General features: G+C 40.9%; 2 protein-coding genes across 9 annotated transcripts in view; one reads left to right on the top strand and one right to left on the bottom strand.

The window, feature by feature from the left end:
* Nucleotides 1-6330: 6330 nt before the first annotated feature.
* Nucleotides 6331-8975, top strand: LOC109889182 (Krueppel-like factor 2). Its single transcript, XM_020480419.2, has 3 exons — nt 6331-6707; nt 6990-7920; nt 8043-8975. The coding sequence occupies exons 1-3, from the start codon at nt 6630-6632 to the stop codon at nt 8216-8218; spliced, it is 1185 nt and encodes a 394-aa protein (XP_020336008.1). The 5' UTR covers nt 6331-6629; the 3' UTR covers nt 8219-8975.
* A 6290-nt stretch (nt 8976-15265) lies between these two features.
* The window catches only part of eps15l1a (epidermal growth factor receptor pathway substrate 15-like 1a), a 33482-nt gene continuing 28260 nt past the window's right edge, over nt 15266-20487 (bottom strand). For 3 of the 8 annotated variants that reach the window (XM_031822578.1, XM_031822576.1, XM_031822577.1), the window contains exons 24-25: nt 20048-20064; nt 15266-19603 (exon numbers count right to left, since the gene is read on the bottom strand). In XM_031822578.1, the coding sequence (XP_031678438.1) occupies nt 19534-19603; nt 20048-20064 (87 nt within the window). In that variant the 3' untranslated portion in view covers nt 15266-19533. The remainder of the gene's footprint in view (nt 19604-20047; nt 20065-20487) is intronic. The other 5 variants (XM_020480400.2, XM_020480401.2, XM_031822575.1 and 2 more) reach the window with 2 other exon arrangements.

Genomic DNA, 20487 nt, shown 5'->3' with positions numbered 1-20487 from the left:
ACTGATACAACTGCTCATCACTAATGTTGCACATCAATCTAACCACTCTACCAATCACGAGTTGAAGGATATATCAACTTGTGTCCTGGTAGACGTGCAGTTTTCACCAACCGTCTTATACACTGTAAAAAATGTCTGGCCGCCAAACAAAAGTCACCCCGCATTGTAGAACATTGTTGCGAAACCTGATTTAATAGAGACATCCTTTCTAATGACGTTGGAATGTCACACATGTACGTACAGCATATGCAAACCACATCATCCCAGCCTATAATTAATACACCAAATTTATGTTGGCCTGAGGAAAGAACACATTGTGAAGTACAGATTAAAGCCTCACCGAATTGAGGTTGGCCTGAGGGAAGAACACGTTGTAAAGCACACTCCCCAGTCCCTGCCGGTGACAAGCGCAACCATAACATGATGCTGCCATCGCAATACTTGAAAATAAAGTAAGGATGTATGAAAGGAGCAAAGCCCAGATAAAAAGGAAAACCCGCCTCAGTCTTCTGAAAACCTACAGTGCCTTCAGAAAGTATTCAATACCCCTTGATTTATTCCACATTTTGTAGTGTTACAGCCTGAATTTAAAATGGATTCATTATAAAAATTTTACCCATCTACCCACCATACCCCATAATGACGAAGTGAAAACATATTTCCAGAAATGTTTGCTAATTTATTTCAAATTAAATACGGAAATATCTTATTTACATAAGTATTTACACCCCTGAATGAATACATTGTAGGAGCACCTTTGGCGGCGGTAACAGCTTTGAGTCGTCTTGGGTATGTCTGTATCAGCTTTGCACGTCTGGATTTGGAGATTTTCTCCCATTCTTTCTTGCCGATTTTCTTAAGCTCTAAAATTAGATGGGGATTGTCAGTGAACAGCAATATGCAAGTCTTTCCAGAGATTTTCCATGGAATTCAAGTCTGGGCTTTGGTTTGGCCACTCAAGGGATTTCACGTAATTTTTCTGAAGCCATTCCAGCATTGCTTTAGCAGTATGCTTGGGGTCATTGTTTTGTTGGAACGTAAATCTTCACCCCAAGTCTAAGGTCGATTTGCACTCTTGAAGCAGGTTCTCATTAAGGATTGACCTATATTTGGCTCCATTCATTGTTCACTCTATCCTTACCAGTCTCCCAGTCCCTGCCGCTGAAAACCATCTCCATAGCATGATGCTGCCACCACCATGCTTCACGGTAGGGATGGTGTTAGAAGGGTGATGAGCTGTGCAGTGTGTGGAGACTGTTGTTCTTCTGGCAGAGTCTGGGTAGTTCTATATCGTTTCCCAATGATGGAGACCACTGCGCTCTTGGAAACTTTCAATACTCTAGATATTGTTTTGTACCCTTCCCTTCTTGGAGATCTATGGACAGTTCCTTGGACTTCACTGTATAGTTTCTGTTCTGACATGCACTGTCAACTCTGGCACCTTATATAGACAGGGGCGTTTCTTTCTACACTCAGCAACAACAACAAAAAAAACACCCTCTTACTGTCAACTGCATTTATTTTCAGCAAACTTAACATGTGTAAATATTTGTTTGAAAATAACAAGATTCAACAACTGAGACATAAACTAAACAAGTTCCACAGGCATGTGACTAACAGAAATTGAATAATGTGTACCTGAACAAAGGGGGGGTCAAAACCAAAAGTAACAGTCAGTATCTGGTGTGGCTACCTGCTGCATTAAGTACTACAGTGCATCTCCTCCTCATGGACTGCACCATATTTGCCAGTTGAGAGTGTTACCCCACTCTTCCACCAAGGCACCTGCAAGTTCCCGAACATTTCTGGGGGGAATGGCCCTGGCCCTAGCCCTCACCCTCCGATCCAACAGGTCCCAGACGTGCTAAATGGGATTGAGATCCGGTCTCTTCGCTGGCCATGGCAGAACACTTCCATTCCTGTCTTGCAGGAAATCACGCACAGAACGAGCAGTATGGCTGGTGGCATTGTCATGCTGGAGGGTCATGTCAGGATGAGCCTGCAGGAAGGGTACCACATGAGGGAGGAGGATGTCTTCCCTGTAACGCACAGCATTGAGATTGCCTGCAATGACAACAAGCTCAGTCCGATGATTCTGAGACCATGACTGACCCTCCACCTCCATATTGATCCCGCTCCAGAGTACAGGCCTCGGTGTAATGCTCATTCCTTCGACGATAAACGCGAATCCAACCATCGCCCCTGGTAAGACAGAAAACCGCGACTGGTCAGTGAAGAGCACTTTTTGCCTGTCCTGTCTGGTCTAGCGACAGTGTGTTTGTGCCCATAGGCGACGTTGTTGCCGGTGATGTCTGGTGAGGACCTGCCTTACAACAGGCCTACAAGTCCTCAGTCCAGCCTCTCCAGCCTATTGCGGACAGTCTGAGCACTGATGGAGGCATTGTGCGTTCCTGGTGTAACTCGGGCAGTTGTTGTTGCCATCCTGTACCTGTCCCGCAGGTGTGATGTTCGGAGGTACCGATCCTGTGTAGGTGTTGTTACACGTGGTCTGGCACTGCGAGGACGATCAGCTGCCCGTCCTGTCTCCCTGTAGCGCTGTCTTTGGCGTCTCACAGTACGGACATTGGAATTTATTGCCCTGGACAAATCTGCAGTCCTCATGCCTCCTAGCAGCATGCCTAAGGCGCATTCACGCAGATGAGCAGGGACCATGGGCATCTTTCTTTTGGTGTTTTTCAGAGTCAGGAGAAAGACCTCTTTAGTGTCCTAAGTTTTCATAACTGTGACCTTAATTGCCTACCATCTGTAAGTGTCTTAACGACCGTTCCCCAGATGCATGTTCATTAATTGTTCATGGTTCATTGAACAAGCATGGGAAACAGTGTTTTAACCCTTTACAATGAAGATCTGTAATGTAATTATCTTTGAAACACAGGGTCCTGAAAAAGGGACGTTTCTTTTTTTGATGAGTTTAAATCATGTCCAAACAATTGAATTGGCCACAGGGGGACTCCAATCAATTTGTAGTGATCTCTCAAGGATGATCAAAGTAATTTGGATGCACCTGGGCTCAATTTGGAGTGTCATAACAAATTGGTATGAATACTAATGTAAATTAGATATTTCTGTATTCCAATTTGCAAAATGTCTAAAAACATGTTTTCACTTTGTCCTTATGGGGTATTGTGTGTAGATGGGTGAGACAAAAATAAATGTCATGATTTTTAAATTCAGGCTGTAACAAAACAAATGTGGAATAAGTCGAAGGGGTATGAATACCTTCTTAAGACACTGTAACCCTGGGATAAAGTTGTATTTTTCAGGGGGACAATTACACATTTTTTTATGCCAAAGACACACTACAATGGCTTTCCAATAGATGCTGAGTGTTCATGAGTGATGCAGTCTCAATACTGTCTTAAATTTGCTTGAAAATCAGAGACAAGGTTTGAATATTGATTGCCCATGAATGTCGATAATAGACTAAACATTGTAATATGAATACACTGCATTTACACTGCACTCCCAACCAAATTTACTGAGCTTGAGAAATTTTGACAAAACCATTGGATAAATGTCCCTCTAAAAGTTATTCAAAATGATTCACAGCTGTGATGACTACCAAAGGTGCTTCCACCAAGTATTATTAAGTGTGATGACACATGTGTGACCACCAAGTGTGTTCCACCAAGTGTGATGACATATGTGTGACCACCAAGTGTGACGACATATGCAATCAAGACTTTTTTAAATTCAATTTGGACAGTTTATATTTCTTTCACCTTGAAAATGTGCAGTATGTTGTGTAGATCGATAGGAATTAAATTAAATGTATCCCCTTTTGAGATGTAATTTTGAGGCAGAAAAATGTGAGGACTGTGCAAGGAAAATGTGAAGACTGTTCATCAACGCACTCCCACTAAATGCGGTGAGGACTGGAAGTGTCGAGAGAAGTAGATGTGTCTAAAGGTGCAGGTTTACTGGGAACCTTTAGAAATATCCTACAAACCTCAAGATGAGCAGAACAATGTTTATAGAATCTAGCAAAAGCTCAATAAACCACAACTATGAATTGCTGTCTAGGAATAGGAAAAACCTATGTATTAGGTAGTTACAAATAAAGGTGCAAATAAAGAAAACAAATACATGTTTGTTTACTCCAGTCCATTCTAAAACATTGTTGCGACACCTAATAGAGTGATACAATAGGTATGACATTCTTACTAATGATGTTGGAATGTCACACATGTACCTACAGCGTATGCAAACCACATCATCCTCGCCAAATGCAATGATAATCTGTACCATACAACATGTTCTTTCCTCAGGTCAAATAATATGGCCTATGGCCTGAGGAAAGAACACACTGTAAAGTACAGACTAAAGCCACACCCATGTTTCTTTATTTGTATGGTTGTTGTTCACAATAGAATTTATATAATAGAAGTGTAACCGCTGCTCCTTCGTGCCACAATCAGATCATTTCTATATGTTCTTTATGTCTCTCATTTGTTGAAAGACTTTATAAGGGTTTTCATGCATGGTTGACTAGGGGTGTTTAAATTGAGGAACAGAAGCAGTTACCGTGTTTTGGTAACTGGTTTGCTGGGAACTCTTGAATAAATAAGAATAAAGTAATTGGCCAAAACCAAACTCTGAATTGCCAATCAGTTAAGCCAAAATGTAATAGCACAAAGGAACCAACATTAGCAGGAGCACTTTGGCATTTTAAATGAGATAAACAGGCAAATACAACTTTAAATGGCAGTGGTTACTTGTAGATTTACGGCATCGGAAGGACCATATTTGGTTGGTTGATTAGGGAAACTCAGATTACTCATTACATGGCGTTTATGGCTTAGGTTTAGAGGGATGTGGATTATGTAAGAATGATGATAAGGTATTCATTTACTGACCTTCCCCAACTATTCACTGTAAACAGAAGAACAGATAGAAAGTGAGAATAGTTTTCACACATGCACACAGTTGACATAGAACCAAAAACACTTCCGCCCAATTGTGAGAAAGGAAAGGTATCATCCTGGTACACCTGCATGGATATGGATGTTACAATATACGTATCAAAACAATTATCTGCATTTAGCTGAAGACTGTTTTGTGAAACTGGCGCAAGAAACCCGATACCAATGTGAATACGCCGCTGGACAAAGCAGGCTCAGCAGCCGCTCATTCAGCCTCATTATTTGCACATGAATGGGGCTTCATAGAGGTTAAATGCTTTATTAGCGCGTGTTTACGGGAGCGTTTGAAGAGGTGAAAAGTTTCTGATGAAGGCCTACCTGGCGCCTGGTGGCTGCGCCGTTTCGAAAAGCCTGTTGCGTTGGGTAACTGGGTTTATCACAGGCTGATAATGATTGGCAAATGACCTGAGAAGACGGACGAGTTGATCAGGTGATGGGAAGCCAACTGATCTGCCAAATTAAAGGTATTATATATAGGCCTATGAGAAAAACGAATATGGGGTTATTTTTTTATATATATATTTTTTTTTAATATACTTTAAATGTGACTTTATGGAATAAAATGCAGTAGAGAATAATGCATAGAGAATAAAGTGTATTCATATTACAATGTTTAGTCTATTATCGACAACGCAAAACATTACCAATAGCCTATCCTGTAGGCCTTACCTCACGTGTTGTCCTAAATATGCTGCTCGGAGAACATCCAACATCCATATACACCTTGGACATGTCTTTCATATGTGTTTGGAGATAAAACATGAGTGTCGGTTTTTGTGTTTGTAGATTATATTGGGTTGAATGATAATATATTTAATATGAATTTCCTAATGTTAGCCTATTTTGAAAGAAAAGCTGTGCTTAATAATATTCTATCCAAATGGGTAACTTTGTCTCTAGTGTTCATATTTTGGTTACCTTACCCTATTCGTGACACATGCATTTACATTTCATGTATCGTATGCTACTCTGATTTTTACCTATGCATAGTCACTTTACACCTACCTACATGTAGATATTATCTCAATTACCTCGACTAACCCGTACCCCTGCACATTCTCTCGGTATCGGTACCCCTTGTATATAGCCCCGTTATTCTTATTTTATTGTGTTACTTTTTTCCCTTGAGTTTATATAGCATTTTTTTTAAACGTTTTTTTCTAACTCGACATTGTTGGTTAAGGGCCCGTAAAGTAAGCATTTCACCTGTTGTATTCGGCGCATAATATTTTATTTTATTTGCCATAATGTGTTAATTGCTTACTAGATGAAGTTCTGCAAGGGGCGGTCTTTGCCTAGCGCGTCATTACGTGTTATACTTGTTAAACTCGTTTCTATGCAGGAAGGGGCGTGTGTATATGTGGCTTTAAGACTTTAAAGCTCGCACGAGCGCATGAGGGAAAGCAAAGAGACTGCAAGGCTCACTGGCTTAATATAGGTGCCTGTTGCCTCCGCTTCGTACAATAGGTCCAGCTTTTCAGCTACAATATTTATAAGGTATATAGGAACTCCTACCAATCAAACTTGCACATGACACTGAAACACTATTTCAAGTGAGGAGAAATAGTGATTTACTACTACAACTAGTTTCTCGCGTGGACTCTACATCGCTTTTGCTGATATTCATAGACAGAAAGAAAGTTTTTTATTCAAGAAAAAAACTAATTTATTTTGTCATTGCAACGAATGGAAATGTCCTTAACCGGGACCATTTTACCATCCATCGCCACATTTGCGAACCAAAAGGAAAAATGCTGGGAATATGTAAGTATACTGGTTTATGTATTTAGAGATTTTTGGGGTTGTTTTACCTGTAGTTGACATATGAATCTAGTATATATTTGGTGTAGTTAGAATAAAGCAATAGCATTTCAGTCCAGATGTAGAGTGAACCCATATGTTGTATCAGTTAGGCTTCTAACTTATTATTTGGTTACATATTGCTTTTACAGTTTTTTTATGTAACAAATATGAATGTTCCATTTTTTTGCAAATTTTTTTTTTTTTACATGATCTTTTCACTAATGGCATATTGTACTATTGCAGAGGTGGAAGGGCGAGATGGACAGGTCGGTTCATTCCAGCTGTGCCGTGGCTGAGGGCATGGACATCTGCATGGGCATAAAAGACGAAGAGGAGCTAGATAAATTCCTGGATCTGGAGTTTATTCTCTCTAACTCCACTGGCACAGACAGCAACACTCCATCCTCCGGGACAGAGGGAGAGTACAGGCTAGCAGAGCAGAACAACATGTATCACTCCGTGATGCAGTCTACCTACACCGTGCCCGAGATAAACATTCCACCTCCGCCGTACAACAGCCTGATGGCTGAGCTCCTGCGCAATGAGCTTGACAGCAGCTTCTGCCACCAGCCCTCTGGCAACAGCGTCCATGGGAGATTTCTAGTCAGTTCGTCTGCTTTCCCAAATCAGGACTTTCCAGACAACATTAAGGTCGAGCAATCCATGGACAGTTACCGACCAGTTATGGAAATGGTCCCTCAGAGCTGCCCAAAAATCAAGCAGGAGGGGAACGTTTCGTGCATGATGTCCTTCGAGCATCCGAGACTAGCCAACTCTCCGCAGTCTGCGGGGAACATGACACCACCTCTCAGCCCAGACGACCTGATGAGCTCCGAGTGTCAGACCCAGATGTGCCACTCCCTGACTTTCCCGCAGAGCTACCGCTCCGCAGCGTGCTACCCTCACTCTCACCCGCCCCCACAGATGCAGCTCTCGTATCAGAGCGCACACCAGTTCGGGATGTACGAAGACGGAATGGGTATACAGCACACCAATCAGAGAGCGCTGCTCACTCCACCGTCCTCTCCGTTGGAGATGATGGACTCAAAGCCTAAAAGGGGTCGGCGTTCCTGGCCAAGGAAGCGCACAGCGAGTCACACTTGCACTTTCGCTGGATGCGCGAAAACCTACACCAAGAGCTCGCACTTGAAAGCGCACCACAGAACGCACACAGGTAAGGAACATTCCTCAATGTCTTTGTGCTTATTGGAAACTATAAATATTTGGCTATATGTTGCAAATGACTGTATTTTCTGTCAGTATACCCATGGTATTTTCCCCTTTGTCGTTCAACAGGAGAGAAACCATACCATTGCAGTTGGGAGGGTTGTGGCTGGAAGTTCGCCCGCTCCGACGAGCTGACGCGCCATTTCCGTAAGCACACTGGACACAGGCCGTTCCAGTGCCACCTGTGCGAGCGCGCCTTCTCCAGGTCCGACCACCTCGCGCTGCACATGAAGCGACACATGTGAGAAATCACATACGATTGAGGACTTTGCCAAATGAACCAAGAACGACATCAAGAAAGATATCTCCAATAATATGTATTTTGTATTTTTGTTTGTTTATTTAACGTTTTTTGAGGAATAGGAAAACAGCATATGAAAATAAAACATCGTCATAGGAATTCTATATACAAATACTATTTTAAAAATATGTAGCTGGTACTACTTTGTTCTTTTTTATCAAATAATATTTTGTAAAATACTTTTAAAAGTGCATTACAGGAGTTGGCATTTGTGAATTCAAGTCAACATATCAGGTTGGCTCTAAGTACACCCCTGACACAACTGGAATCTTACAATAACATTGTTTAATATGATGTGTTTTGATATTCAAGATAGTGCCTTCTATTATATGCATCCTACGAGTGCCATATTTTTTTACTGGCAAAAAAAGCAACGTTTATCTATGTGTTATAACTGTAAACAGCACATGAAATAAGCTTTAAGACAATGTTTTGATCTAAAACTGCCTTTCAGTCTTCAGAGGCTTGAATTGAATGTTCTGTGTGTGCATTTACCTGTTGAATAACATTTAATGTCAGGGTCTTTAAAACTATGGAAATAAGAGTAACCATCTCAACATGACAAAGGGCTAAAAGTCTTGTGACTTAATGTTCTTTTTGGTTTTCTGAGTAAATGTATTATTGCCATGTAAATATATTTTATATAATGTAAATAGTTTATTTTAATGTACATATTAAACTAATTGAACAACATAATTCTTCACTTTGAGTAAAAATCCTTGTGGTTTTGGAAAATGGAGCAGCCCTGACATCTGTGTATCATTATCACACCATACTGTAACATCACACCAGTCATAAACTCCTCAACAATACATCCATATCTTTACATCAACCATGATCTTTACATGAACCATGAGCCAGCTATCCTACAGCACCAGTTCAGGCCTGAGCAGTTTATAATATGATTTCTGAGTGCAGGGTTTTCCAGCTGTCACAGGGTCACTGCCAGAGTCTTGCGGCTCATGCAGCCTATAAATACAAACATTACATTTACATAATTATAGAGATTCAATATAGATGTCCCCTCTCTGGGTCTGGGCACAGGGGCACACCGCACCGAAAGAGAGAGGAATCCTGGTCGCTGCCTAAATGACAAGACCCAATGGGACAGGATGGAAAGTTCAGTGGGGATGATAAGAGAGAGGGACGCAAAGGTTATACATCTGGTAGCCTGAATTTGAGTCTCACAATGAATGTATTCTGTAAAATCAAAGCTTTCACTTCAAGTAGTCCCCTGGGTTAGGTCTTATTGTCTTGTTACTTCAATGTTCATAAAGCATGAAGCAGTATTAAACAGCTATCACTTAAACATGGTTGCATATTCTTAAAAGTGCATTTTTAGGTTGGTATGCTACCCAACAACAAAGCACCTCCACTGTGGAAGGAGAAAGATGTTAAAAGAAGAGGCTCAGAAAACCAATATTTTACCCATGATCCATCTCTTAATCAGGGGCCTTCAGCCTGTGTATGTGGGTCACATGACAGCATCCCTGCACAATAAAGTTAGGTGTAGTTGCCTTCAGAATAAACTCCTATTCACTGTGTTAGGGGCCTAATTATGTCATTTGACTACTGTATGTGTAAAAACAGGCAGAGAGGGAGAGAGAGAGAGAATTCACTGTGTTATGGGCCTAATTATGTACTTTGGCTACTGTATGTGTAAAAACTGAGCGAGAGAGCGAGCAAGAGAGGAGAAAGGGTCCACCTTTGTGAACTCTGAAAGTCCACAACAATTTCTTCACATTGGCTCTATGGGGAAGCATAAAAGAGAACCCTTTTCTTAAAGTGTTATAACTTTTTAGGGACCGCATCATCTTCTGGATGCCCCTGCCAGTTTAGAGATAAGAGGAAATAAGAATGCCTCTATGAATAGCCCATATACTCAATACTGAAAAATGGAACATTCTCATTTCACTTTTTGCTCTTCGTGTAATAATAACTTCTGGAAGAGAGTGTGGGAAGATTGAACCATGAGTTAGGGCTCAGAGGTAATATCATATGGTTTATCCATTCGGTCAGCCATGCCTGTCTATCTATAAACAAAACAGATAGCATGTTTTCCGCATGCATTCATTGCTATCTGGTTTTCCCTTTAGAAGTCTCAAATTACAGGCTTTACGAAATGTTTACATTTATACCTCCTCACATATACAACACAGTAATTCAGAATAATCTCTGAATCTGAACGATAACCCTCAAGTTACTCTGCTCCCGTTTCAACCGAAGATGATCTGTATTTCCTAGTATGTACCATTCATAATCATAACACGCAGCATTCGCTGGCTCTTTGCCATGGCACACCTGAAACTCCATGACAGAGATCAAAAATACCATTAACAGAGCCAAGACAACCAAATTCTGCTTTACCTACTTTATGTGTGAATTAAGAGGGTGTATAAAAGCTGTAAATCCAGTGGCAAGGACTGTTCTTAAAGGTCACAGGAGGTTATTATCATAGTTTGGGGACTAATGTCAACATGATATAAGCAGATATCTCTTAAAGTTACCATCTTTTATGCAAATGTATCTAGGCCTATTCACATTTCTTTCATATTAAATATACTTTAGTCTGAAGTGAGCACATTCATCAGGTCAGAGAAACTGTCCTTATCAAGCAGAAATACTTTACACAGAGTATCTTCAAAAACAACAGCATAATTTTAAACAATTCTACAAGGACGGTTACATAAAAAGGCAATAAAGAAGTAAGTCCGCAGAGAGAACATGGAGAAGATAGCTTTTTAAAACTCTACAGTACAAGCTAGATACGTATGTTTGAGCTTTATATGAAATCTCTGAAAGAGGTGAAAGAGTATTAACTGCTGAAAATCAAGGGAGCAGTTCAGTGTGTGTGTCTGTGTGTGTGTGTGTGTGTGTGTGTGTGTGTGTGTGTGGAGATACATATCACAGTTGGCCCCCAATGGGCAGCAGAACACAGACAAATGCCCAAATTTCAGTTTCCAGTAATAACGCTCAACAGGATATTCACCAAGACTTTGAGAGACACAACAAGCATGGCCTCCATATTCAGTGTAAAGTCCCAACATCTCATACTAAGATCCTGTCTGAGTCAAATGTATAACATCGATTATATCAGGAAAGGATTGATCTCCTAGACTTCACGGCAGCCAGAAGCCAATTAACATGTGTGGGAAAAGTGGGAATGTTAAAGGATGAGTACACCATCTACTGGAGCTGTTTGGAAGCTCCTCAGTGGAAGATACTCATCTGGTCTATGGATGAACAACATGGATTAACATTGGTACTGGCTAAATACAGTCCTATGTAGAATGATACTGTGTGAAGTGAAAGAGTGGGGTCCTTTGCCAACAGACACATGGTGAGCACAGTCACCACTATGCACTTGAGGCCGGAAATACACAACTCAATTTCTAAGGCACTTGATATATACAGCATATTTTTGTTCATTGATAAATATGTTCATGTCTCGGTTCATTTCGGGAAAAACACTTCCATACCAACATCAACTTCGTTGTATATTTACGATACAAAAACCATCTCCCCTCCCCAGCTGTATGTAGCCCTAGTACTGCTTCAGTGCATACCACAAGATATATTTCTCAAAGATAAGCATCAAACTAATGGTGAATTATATGGAGTGACAGAGTACCAGAGAGGGTCCATCTGGACTGTTTTAGTCAGCATTCCTCCCCTGACAGTCAGTCCTATTGGAAAACATGAACACTTTCCCCTGGTCTGTACCACAACATTCATGGGTCAGCCAGGCCAGGCAGCCCTGCTCTAGAGCAGCAAGCCCCACTCCTTCCCTCACCAACAGCTGATTAAATAGACTGGGCCAACGGGACTGGGTCTGCTACTTCTCAGGTCCAGGGCAGATTATTTATTAACTATGGCAGATTGGTTAAAGGAGGGGGGGTTCTCTTAACTGTTTTCCTAGGCTTTTCTAGCATTGGGGTGGCATGTAGCCTAGTGGTTAGAGTGTTGGGCCAGTAACCGAAAGGTTTCCTAGATCAAATCCCTGAGCTGACAAGGTAAAAATCTGTCATTTTACCCCTGAACAAGGCAGTTAACCCACTGTCCCTAGGCCGTCATTGTTCTTAACCGACTTGCCTAGTTAAATAAAGGTTCAATTAAATTCTAGCTCTTGGAACTAAGGCTGAAAAACATAATGGCCCCCAGCTAGCTGTCAGAAAGTTGGGGTCTCCATGTATCGGCCCCAACAGGGAGAAGGCATACGGGAGATCCCCTTACAGATACCTCTGACAACTATGGACCCCCAACTCCCATATAAGGGTGTGTGTGTGTGCACATGTGGAGTGTAAGCATTCTCCAACATCATGAAGCATTAAACTAGTACTGGACACCCTCCACAGCTGGCAAGGTATATCCCATTTTTCCAGAAATTCTCTTTAAAGAGGGGGTAGCACAATTGTCCTAGTGAAAACATGTGCTGAAATATGCTGCTAGTGACAACATGTGCAACCTTTCTGCTCTTAACATGTCATGTTCTTGTTAAGAAAACATGTCAATTCAGTCACTCGTTGAAAAAGTAAAAGACAACACTAGTAAATACCCCAAAAAGAATGCACAAATATAGATACAAATATTGGAGGGGCAATTTGTGAGATGAGCATATCTTTAATACGTCTCCATGTCCCATTTTCATCCTTAAAGGCAAACAGCATTTAATTTCCGTACTTCCATTAGTATAAGGTAAATACAAACTTACCTAGGAATTTCCTGTTATTTCATACGGAGACAGTTAACATTCCGAACACAGGACTTGCTTGGGTTTCAAGTAATATGTCCAGAAATGAGTGGTCTGTTGGCACATAATTATTTTCACACGTGCAGCTGTATCCTTGAAATATAGACGGGTGTAATTCACAGCCAATTTTATTGCCTGGTGTGGCTTTTTGGCAGGTCTGGCATTTGGGGGACCATCAATGAGCATCTTGTCTAGAGGTTTAGATCTACACTATTTACTAATTTGAGGGAGTTTTAATTCAAAAGGTTAAGAAGTATGAACCAACACCCCTGGGGGGTAAATGAAGTCTATGAATCTTTGGCTGATTCATATAAAAAAGTATATTTTGTATTTCAGATTCTTCAAAGTATCCACCCTTTGCCTTGATGACAGCTCTGCACACTCTTAGCATTCTCTCAACCAGCTGCAGGAGGTAGTCACCTGGAATGTATTTCAATTAACAGGTGTGACTTGTTAAATATTAATTTGTGGAATTTATTTCCTTTGTAATGCATTTGAGCCAATTTGAGCCAGTTGTGTTGTGACAAGGTAGGGGTGTATACAGAAGATAGCCCTATTTCGTAAAAGACCAAGTCCAAATTATGGCAAGAACAGCTCAAATCAGCAAAAAGAAACGACAGTCAATCATTACTTTAAAACATGAAGGTTGGTCAATACGGAGAAAATTTCAAGAAGTTTCTTCAAGTGCAGTCGCAAAACCCATCAAGCTGAGATATGCTCCAGAGGATGACTTTTAGGAAGAGGAGTCCATCTTCTGGACTATTTTAATCGGGATTCTCAAGATTATACTTGAAATTTTGTTCTAAGTTGATGAAACTGGCTTTCGTGAGGACCGCCACAGGAAAGGAAGACCCTGTGTTACCTCTGCTGTAGAGGAGTTACCAGCCTCAGAAATTGCAACCCAAATAAATGCTTCATAGAGTTCAAGCAACAGACACATCTTAACATCAACTGTTCAGAGACCGAGTGAATCAGGCCTTCATGGTAGAATTGCTGCAAAGAAACCACTACTAAACGACACCAATAAGAAGAGACTTGCTTGGGCCAAGAACACAAGCAATGGACTGGTGAAAATCTGTCCTTTGGTATGATGAGTCTAAATTTGAGATTTCTGGTTCCAACCGCCGTGTCTTGTGAGACTCGGATGATCGAGATGATCTCTGCATGTGTGGTTCCTACCGTGAAGCATGGAGGAGGTGGTGTGATGGTGCTTTGCTGGACACTGTCAGTGATTTATTTAGAATTAAAGGCACACTTAACCAGCATGGCTACCACAGCATTCTGTAGCGATACGCCATCCCATCTGCTTTGCACCTGTTTTTCAACAGGACAATGACCCAAAACATACCTTCAGGCTGTGTAAGGGCTATTTGACCAAGAAGGAGAGTGATGGAGTGCTGCATCAGATAACCGACCTCCACAATCACCAGACCTCAACCCAATTGAGATGGTTTGGGATGAGTTGGACCGCAGAGTGAAGGAAAAGCAGCCAACAAGTGCTCAGCATATGTGGGAACTCCTTCAAGACTGTTGGAGGGACCGCTGAGTGCTGAAGCGCGAAGCAACACTCACTACCGAGTTCAAAACTGGAAGCAACGTCAGCACAAGAGCTGTTCGTCGGGAGCTTCATGAAATGAGTTTCCATAGCTGAGCAGCTTTTTTCCGGATGTCCCAAACAATCGGAAAGGGGATTCATCAGAGAAAATTACTTTACCCCAGTCCTCAGCAGTCCAATCCCTGTACCTTTTGCAGAATATCAGTCTGTCCCTGATGTTTTGTCTGGAGAGAAGTGGCTTCTTTGCTGCCCTTCTTGACACCAGGCCATCATCCCAAAAGTCTTTGCCTCACTGTGCGTGCAGATGCACTCAGTCCTGCCTGCTGCTATTCCTGAGCAAGCTCTGTTCTGGTGGTGCCCCAATCCTGCAGTTGAATCAACTTTAGGAGACGGTCCTGGTGCTTGCTGGACTTTCTTGGGCGCCCTGAAGCCTTCTTCACAACAATTGAACCGCTCTCCTTGAAGTGCTTGATGATCTGATAAATGGTTGATTTAGGTGCAATCTTACTGGCAGCAATATCCTTACTCTTCATAACATTCTGGAGTATATGCAAATTGCCATCATAAAAACTGAGGCAGCAGACTTTGTGAAAATTTATATTTGTGTAATTCTCAAAACGTTTGGCCACAACTGTACTCAGTGCACGTGCAAAAGGAAAATCAATTAAATAAAAAAACACCACAAAAAAACATGAGTCTTATTTATTTAAATGAAATGTTTATTCTAGTAAACAATGACCATGTACATAGGATTAACATTTAAAATAAATCCAAGCATTTTTTTTTTACTCTTAGTGTATAGTCATATATCCTCAAAATGTTTTAAGTTGTACATTTTTTCACTTCTTATGGGACAAATATAACAGACATAATATACCGTTTAAGACAGCTTTGATTATTTCTTCTCATCTACAGCGGAAAGACAATTAAAGGCAGACCAAAAGAAAAAGGAATGCATCGAGCTTCAGAAGACAGATCAGTTGTCAGAAAAACAAAAGATAAGTCCTCTACAATCTGTTTAGGCTTGTATTAGGCCTCTGCATGTACCTCTGAATGTATGATCAAACTCAGCCAAGTTGGGGCAGAGGGCACTCGTATTAAAAGCATAGACATATTAAAAGTCCAATGGGATTCACAGGTGTTTTCAGCACACGAACAACGAGAAAAATACTAAATAAAACCTATTGCACGATGTAGGTATCAAAGACAAAATACAGCATGAGTGGTAAGTATGTAGAGAACACTAGGTAGTGTTGGGCCCTATTTCAATACTCTCAAAATGCATCCTTCCATCCTGCCTCCCTAATCTGACATGATTGGTTGGGTGATTGGGATACATAATGGAACCCTTTCTTTCACCAATCCAACAGTGTCAGATCAAGGGAAGACCTATTCAGTTGCACAACTGACTGATTTCAAGCTAAAATGTGTCATCTGCATTTAACCCAACCCCTCTGAATCAGAGAGGTGCTGCCTTAATTGACATCATCGGCACCCGGGGAGCAGTTGTTGCTGGAGGTTAACTGTCTTACTTAAGGGCATAATGACAGATTTGTTTCCACCTTGCCGGCTCAGGGATTTGAACCAGCAACCTTTCAGTTACTGGCCCAATGCTCTTAACCGCTAGGCTAACTCCAAAGAATGGAGTAAGAAATGATGAATGTATTTTCAAGGCATACAAAAAGGGCCATGAAATGACCAATGAACAGAGAGCTGTGGCTGAGTCTCCGGCCAACCAAACACCCTCACTGTGGATTTAACCTGAAGGTGCACTACAGGGGTTCTGACATACAGTATGCTGGGTAAGGGCGGGAGTGTTGGCATCCCAAGCTTCGAGAGTCTGACCTGTGATTAAAACACCACAGGTAGGGCCAAAAAGGTCAAGGGTCAAATGCAGACGACCCCAGGTTACCTCCCCACCGTGCACAGACATCAGTTCAACGTCTAGTTTTGATTTACATTTGGTTGAGTTGTCAACTAACATGAATTCAACAACAAAAATACAACATGTCATTCGATTTACGTAGGGTTAGGGGTACCCTTAACTCCTCCTCCACATTTACTGGATTGGTTGAACAGTGCAGAAGAGAACCTCCCCCAACAGTTTTTTTTCTTCTCGTCAAGACCAGTGCATCTTGTTTCAGGCGTTTCTTTTACCCCTGCTTCGATAGGTTACCCTATCCCTAAACCAAAAGACCAAATTCCCTCACGTTGATTACTTTTTCTACGTTGACTCAATGTCATCACATACATTTTTTTGTTAAAATGGAAACAACATTGATTCAACGTGGAAACAACATTGATTCAACCAGTTTTTGCCCAGTGAGTCAGCTATATACAGCAGCACAGTTAAAGGTCAGATCTGTACCAGAACAGGTTCTTCACATATAATATAATTACACTGTTTTAACCACTAGAGCAAAGAAGTTTGATATGTAAACATTAACAAATAAATGTTACAGAGAGATGGTTTCTATTTCCACCTTGTGGCAGCGTTAACGGCCCATACCACTGAATTGTAACTTAAATCATGTCCTTTCCCAACCCAAAGGGGATGTAACTTTCATAATGCATTTTCACAACATCCCATATAGTTAGGTGAGGTCTTTTCACTCAGACTAGTACAATAGTAGGTGACAACAATGACATTACATGGAAGCTTATAAAAGTCAATGTAGGACACATACAGTTCAGTACAACAGGAAAAGACAGAACACAGGGGCAATTAATGTAAGTGTCCTTTTCATATGGTTAGGACCTCAGCTGCTATTATCATCATCTCTATTCAGTTCAATTCAAAGCTTAATTAAGGTGAAAGTGAAGTAAAACCCACAGGTGTAATGTGCTAAGCAGGCAGTACCATCAGCAAGGAGTTTCAAGTAAAAGACAAAGCAGCTATAAATAAAAGTGGTTGAGCCCAAGTTGTAACATCAAACTATGACACACTGTACCGTAAACAGCGGAATATTCCAGTTATAGCTGTGAAACTCATGTGACCTAATGAATTTGCATATTATTGATGGTTAGCTGAAGAAAACCACAGGCCATTTCTAACTTTCTTTAACCTCTCTGCAGCTTGTGCTTGTAGGTTTGTAATTTTTGGCAGCTTTTTTCAACTAGAATCGTAATAAACAAAATGTTTCTGTCTTTTAACAAATAATACCTAAAATAATAAAATAACACATCACATAGTGAAAAAAAATATTATAAAAAAACCTATAATAAAACTTGAAATAATTTCCCTCATCTCGCCTTTTTTGGTTGTTGTTTGATATACATCACAGCTTTGTGAACTTACTTGAATTTTCAGAGGAGGCACAGCTAAGTACCCATTCCTTCTTCCTATGTTCGCTGAAGAAGCACTGAATTATTGTCAAAACAATGCATCTACTATCTCACACTCAAAGAGAAAGAAAATATATCTGTACAGTTTGTTCTGGTCCAAACAGACCTCTCTCACACACCACTTACAGTAGCCAGTCAAAGAAGAACCCTGCCACTGGCTTGCCACATTCACATAATAAACCAATACTAAAATAATGTCTCAATCTTAATAAGCATTCCAGCATAACCTTTAGGTATTCCCTTCTTCACATCTGTCAGAGCTCCAACTGCGATTCATGCTCATTCACCAAACCAACACATATTATGTTCATCTTTACATCTTTCATGTTGAGCCAGCCTCTATAGTGCATTTAAACAGTGCATCAGTTAATTCTAAAACCACGGGTCATCATCTTTTCCCCTCCCCGCCTATCAATTAAAAACAGTAAGAGAGATTGTGATTGTTGGCTTCAATCTCCCACTCCAACTCCAACCTACCACCGTAAAGTCAAATCCAGTTCTATTTCCACCAGTGATGTAGTGGTAAAAAAAATAGGTTGGTAAACTCTGATCACCGGTCGTGGTGAAAAAAGTAATGCATTTGCAAAAGGTGGATTAACTGTCACAAAAAAATAAAAAGGGTTGGTAAACTGCATTTACTTGCGTTTCCCCTCCACTATACCACCACTCCACTGGTTTCCACAGGGCCCAGGATAACCCCAAAAGTTCTGTTTTGTATTTTCTTTTGCTTTGAGAGTTTGTCCATCCAGAGATTGTGTGTTTCTGTGTGTGCGTATCAGATGGCGTGTGTATGTGTGTTGTGGCAGTGGTGTGTGTCTGTGTGTGGTTAAGGAAGCGGACATGTGTTGGGCACATCGGCCCTGAGAGAAATGGCCAGCTCCAGGTCCTTCACAGTGTGATGGGGTATGGTGTGTGAGTCGTACACGCATGTGTATGTGCACGAGTAATGCTTGTAAGAGTATGTCTATCTGTGTGTTTGTCTATATGTGTCTGTATCTCTGTGTGTGTGTTTATCTATATGTGTCTGTATCTCTATGTATGTGTTTGTCTATATGTGTCTGTATCTCTATGTGTGTGTTTATCTATATGTGTCTGTATCTCTGTGTGTGTGTTTGTCTATATGTGTCTGTATCTCTGTGTGTGTGTTTATCTATATGTGTCTGTATCTCTATGTGTGTGTTTGTCTATATGTGTCTGTATCTCTATGTGCGTGGGCATCCCACTGGGCACAGAATTCAGTTCAAAGTCTAGTTTTGATTTACATTTCTTCAAGTTGTCAACTAACGTGAACTCAACATGAAATCAACAAAAAATATGTCATTGGATTGGATTTAGGTTAAAAGTTAGTTGAAAAAAAATACTAAATACCCTTATGTTACTGACTTTTTACAAATCCAATGAGTTTTCAACGTTAATTCAATGTCATCACATGTATTTATTTTTTGTTGAAATGATGTGGAAACAACGTTGATTCAACCAGTTTTTGTGCAGTGGGATGTGTGTGTGTGTGTGGGTGTCCAGTCCAGTCCAGGTCACCCGTGGGACATCTCGGCCTTGCTGAGAGCGATGGCCAGCTCTAAGTCCTCTTGCTCCTGCTGCCGGAGCCTCTTCAGCCGCTCCCGCTCCGCTCGCTCACTCTCTCTCTTCGCCCACTCCAGTTGCTGAGCCTCATTTCCAAACTACAGAGAGAACAGGAGAGAGGCATTTAACATACAAATGATTCATCCCTCACACCATATACATTAGAAGGTGTCTTGACAGATTATTGCATTTTAGTGAACCTTACACTGTATATAAAGGGTAAACTTCCATGTTTGCCTGGCTACAGTAAGAGGATATACATGACTGTAGATTTCATAGTCACCATCTACTCTGCTCTTATACAACGTATACACACATATTAACACACATCAGCACACACACAAAATATACACACCACTAGACACACACTAACTGACCTATCCCTGTCCTTACTTTAATATTCAATTCAAGTGTGTTCTGCTGTTGGAGGAAAGGTGCTTCTTATTGTTAAACCTAAGTGGTTGTGCTCAGAGCCTAAAGTATGAGACCAAAACACAAAACAAGCCACTATTCAATTTGACCGCATGTTCAAACATTCTTACCTTAACCTTTTCTGGTCCTGCGAGAGAAAAATGAATGATAAAACACCAAAGAAATAATTCACCAATCGCACATCACCATCCATTTTACACCGAGCACACTTCGAAACACCACAAGATACAACTAACTATGACAAAGCAACATGGAGGACTTTTCAGTTTGGTCCCAAGTGAAAATGAACAAGCAACTAAAAGCATATTTAAGATAACATGCAACAGTGACATGCAGGGAGAAAATGGAAAGTGTCTGTTAAAGTGATAGTATGAGATCTAGCCTGTGTAAGGATCACAGCAAAGTAGAGCTAGGAACTCTCCCATGCATACCAAAACACACATATCAGGAGACACTGCTTTACCAACCTTAGATCTGATTCAGATGTCAGACTCAAATGAGCGCCTTCAATTCTGACTCACCAAAATAAGTATGGAACAGAATCCATTGA

This window comes from Oncorhynchus kisutch, linkage group LG4, assembly GCF_002021735.2.
Source record: "Oncorhynchus kisutch isolate 150728-3 linkage group LG4, Okis_V2, whole genome shotgun sequence".
NCBI lineage: Eukaryota > Metazoa > Chordata > Actinopteri > Salmoniformes > Salmonidae > Oncorhynchus > Oncorhynchus kisutch.
This window is presented reverse-complemented; position numbering and strand designations above follow the sequence as displayed.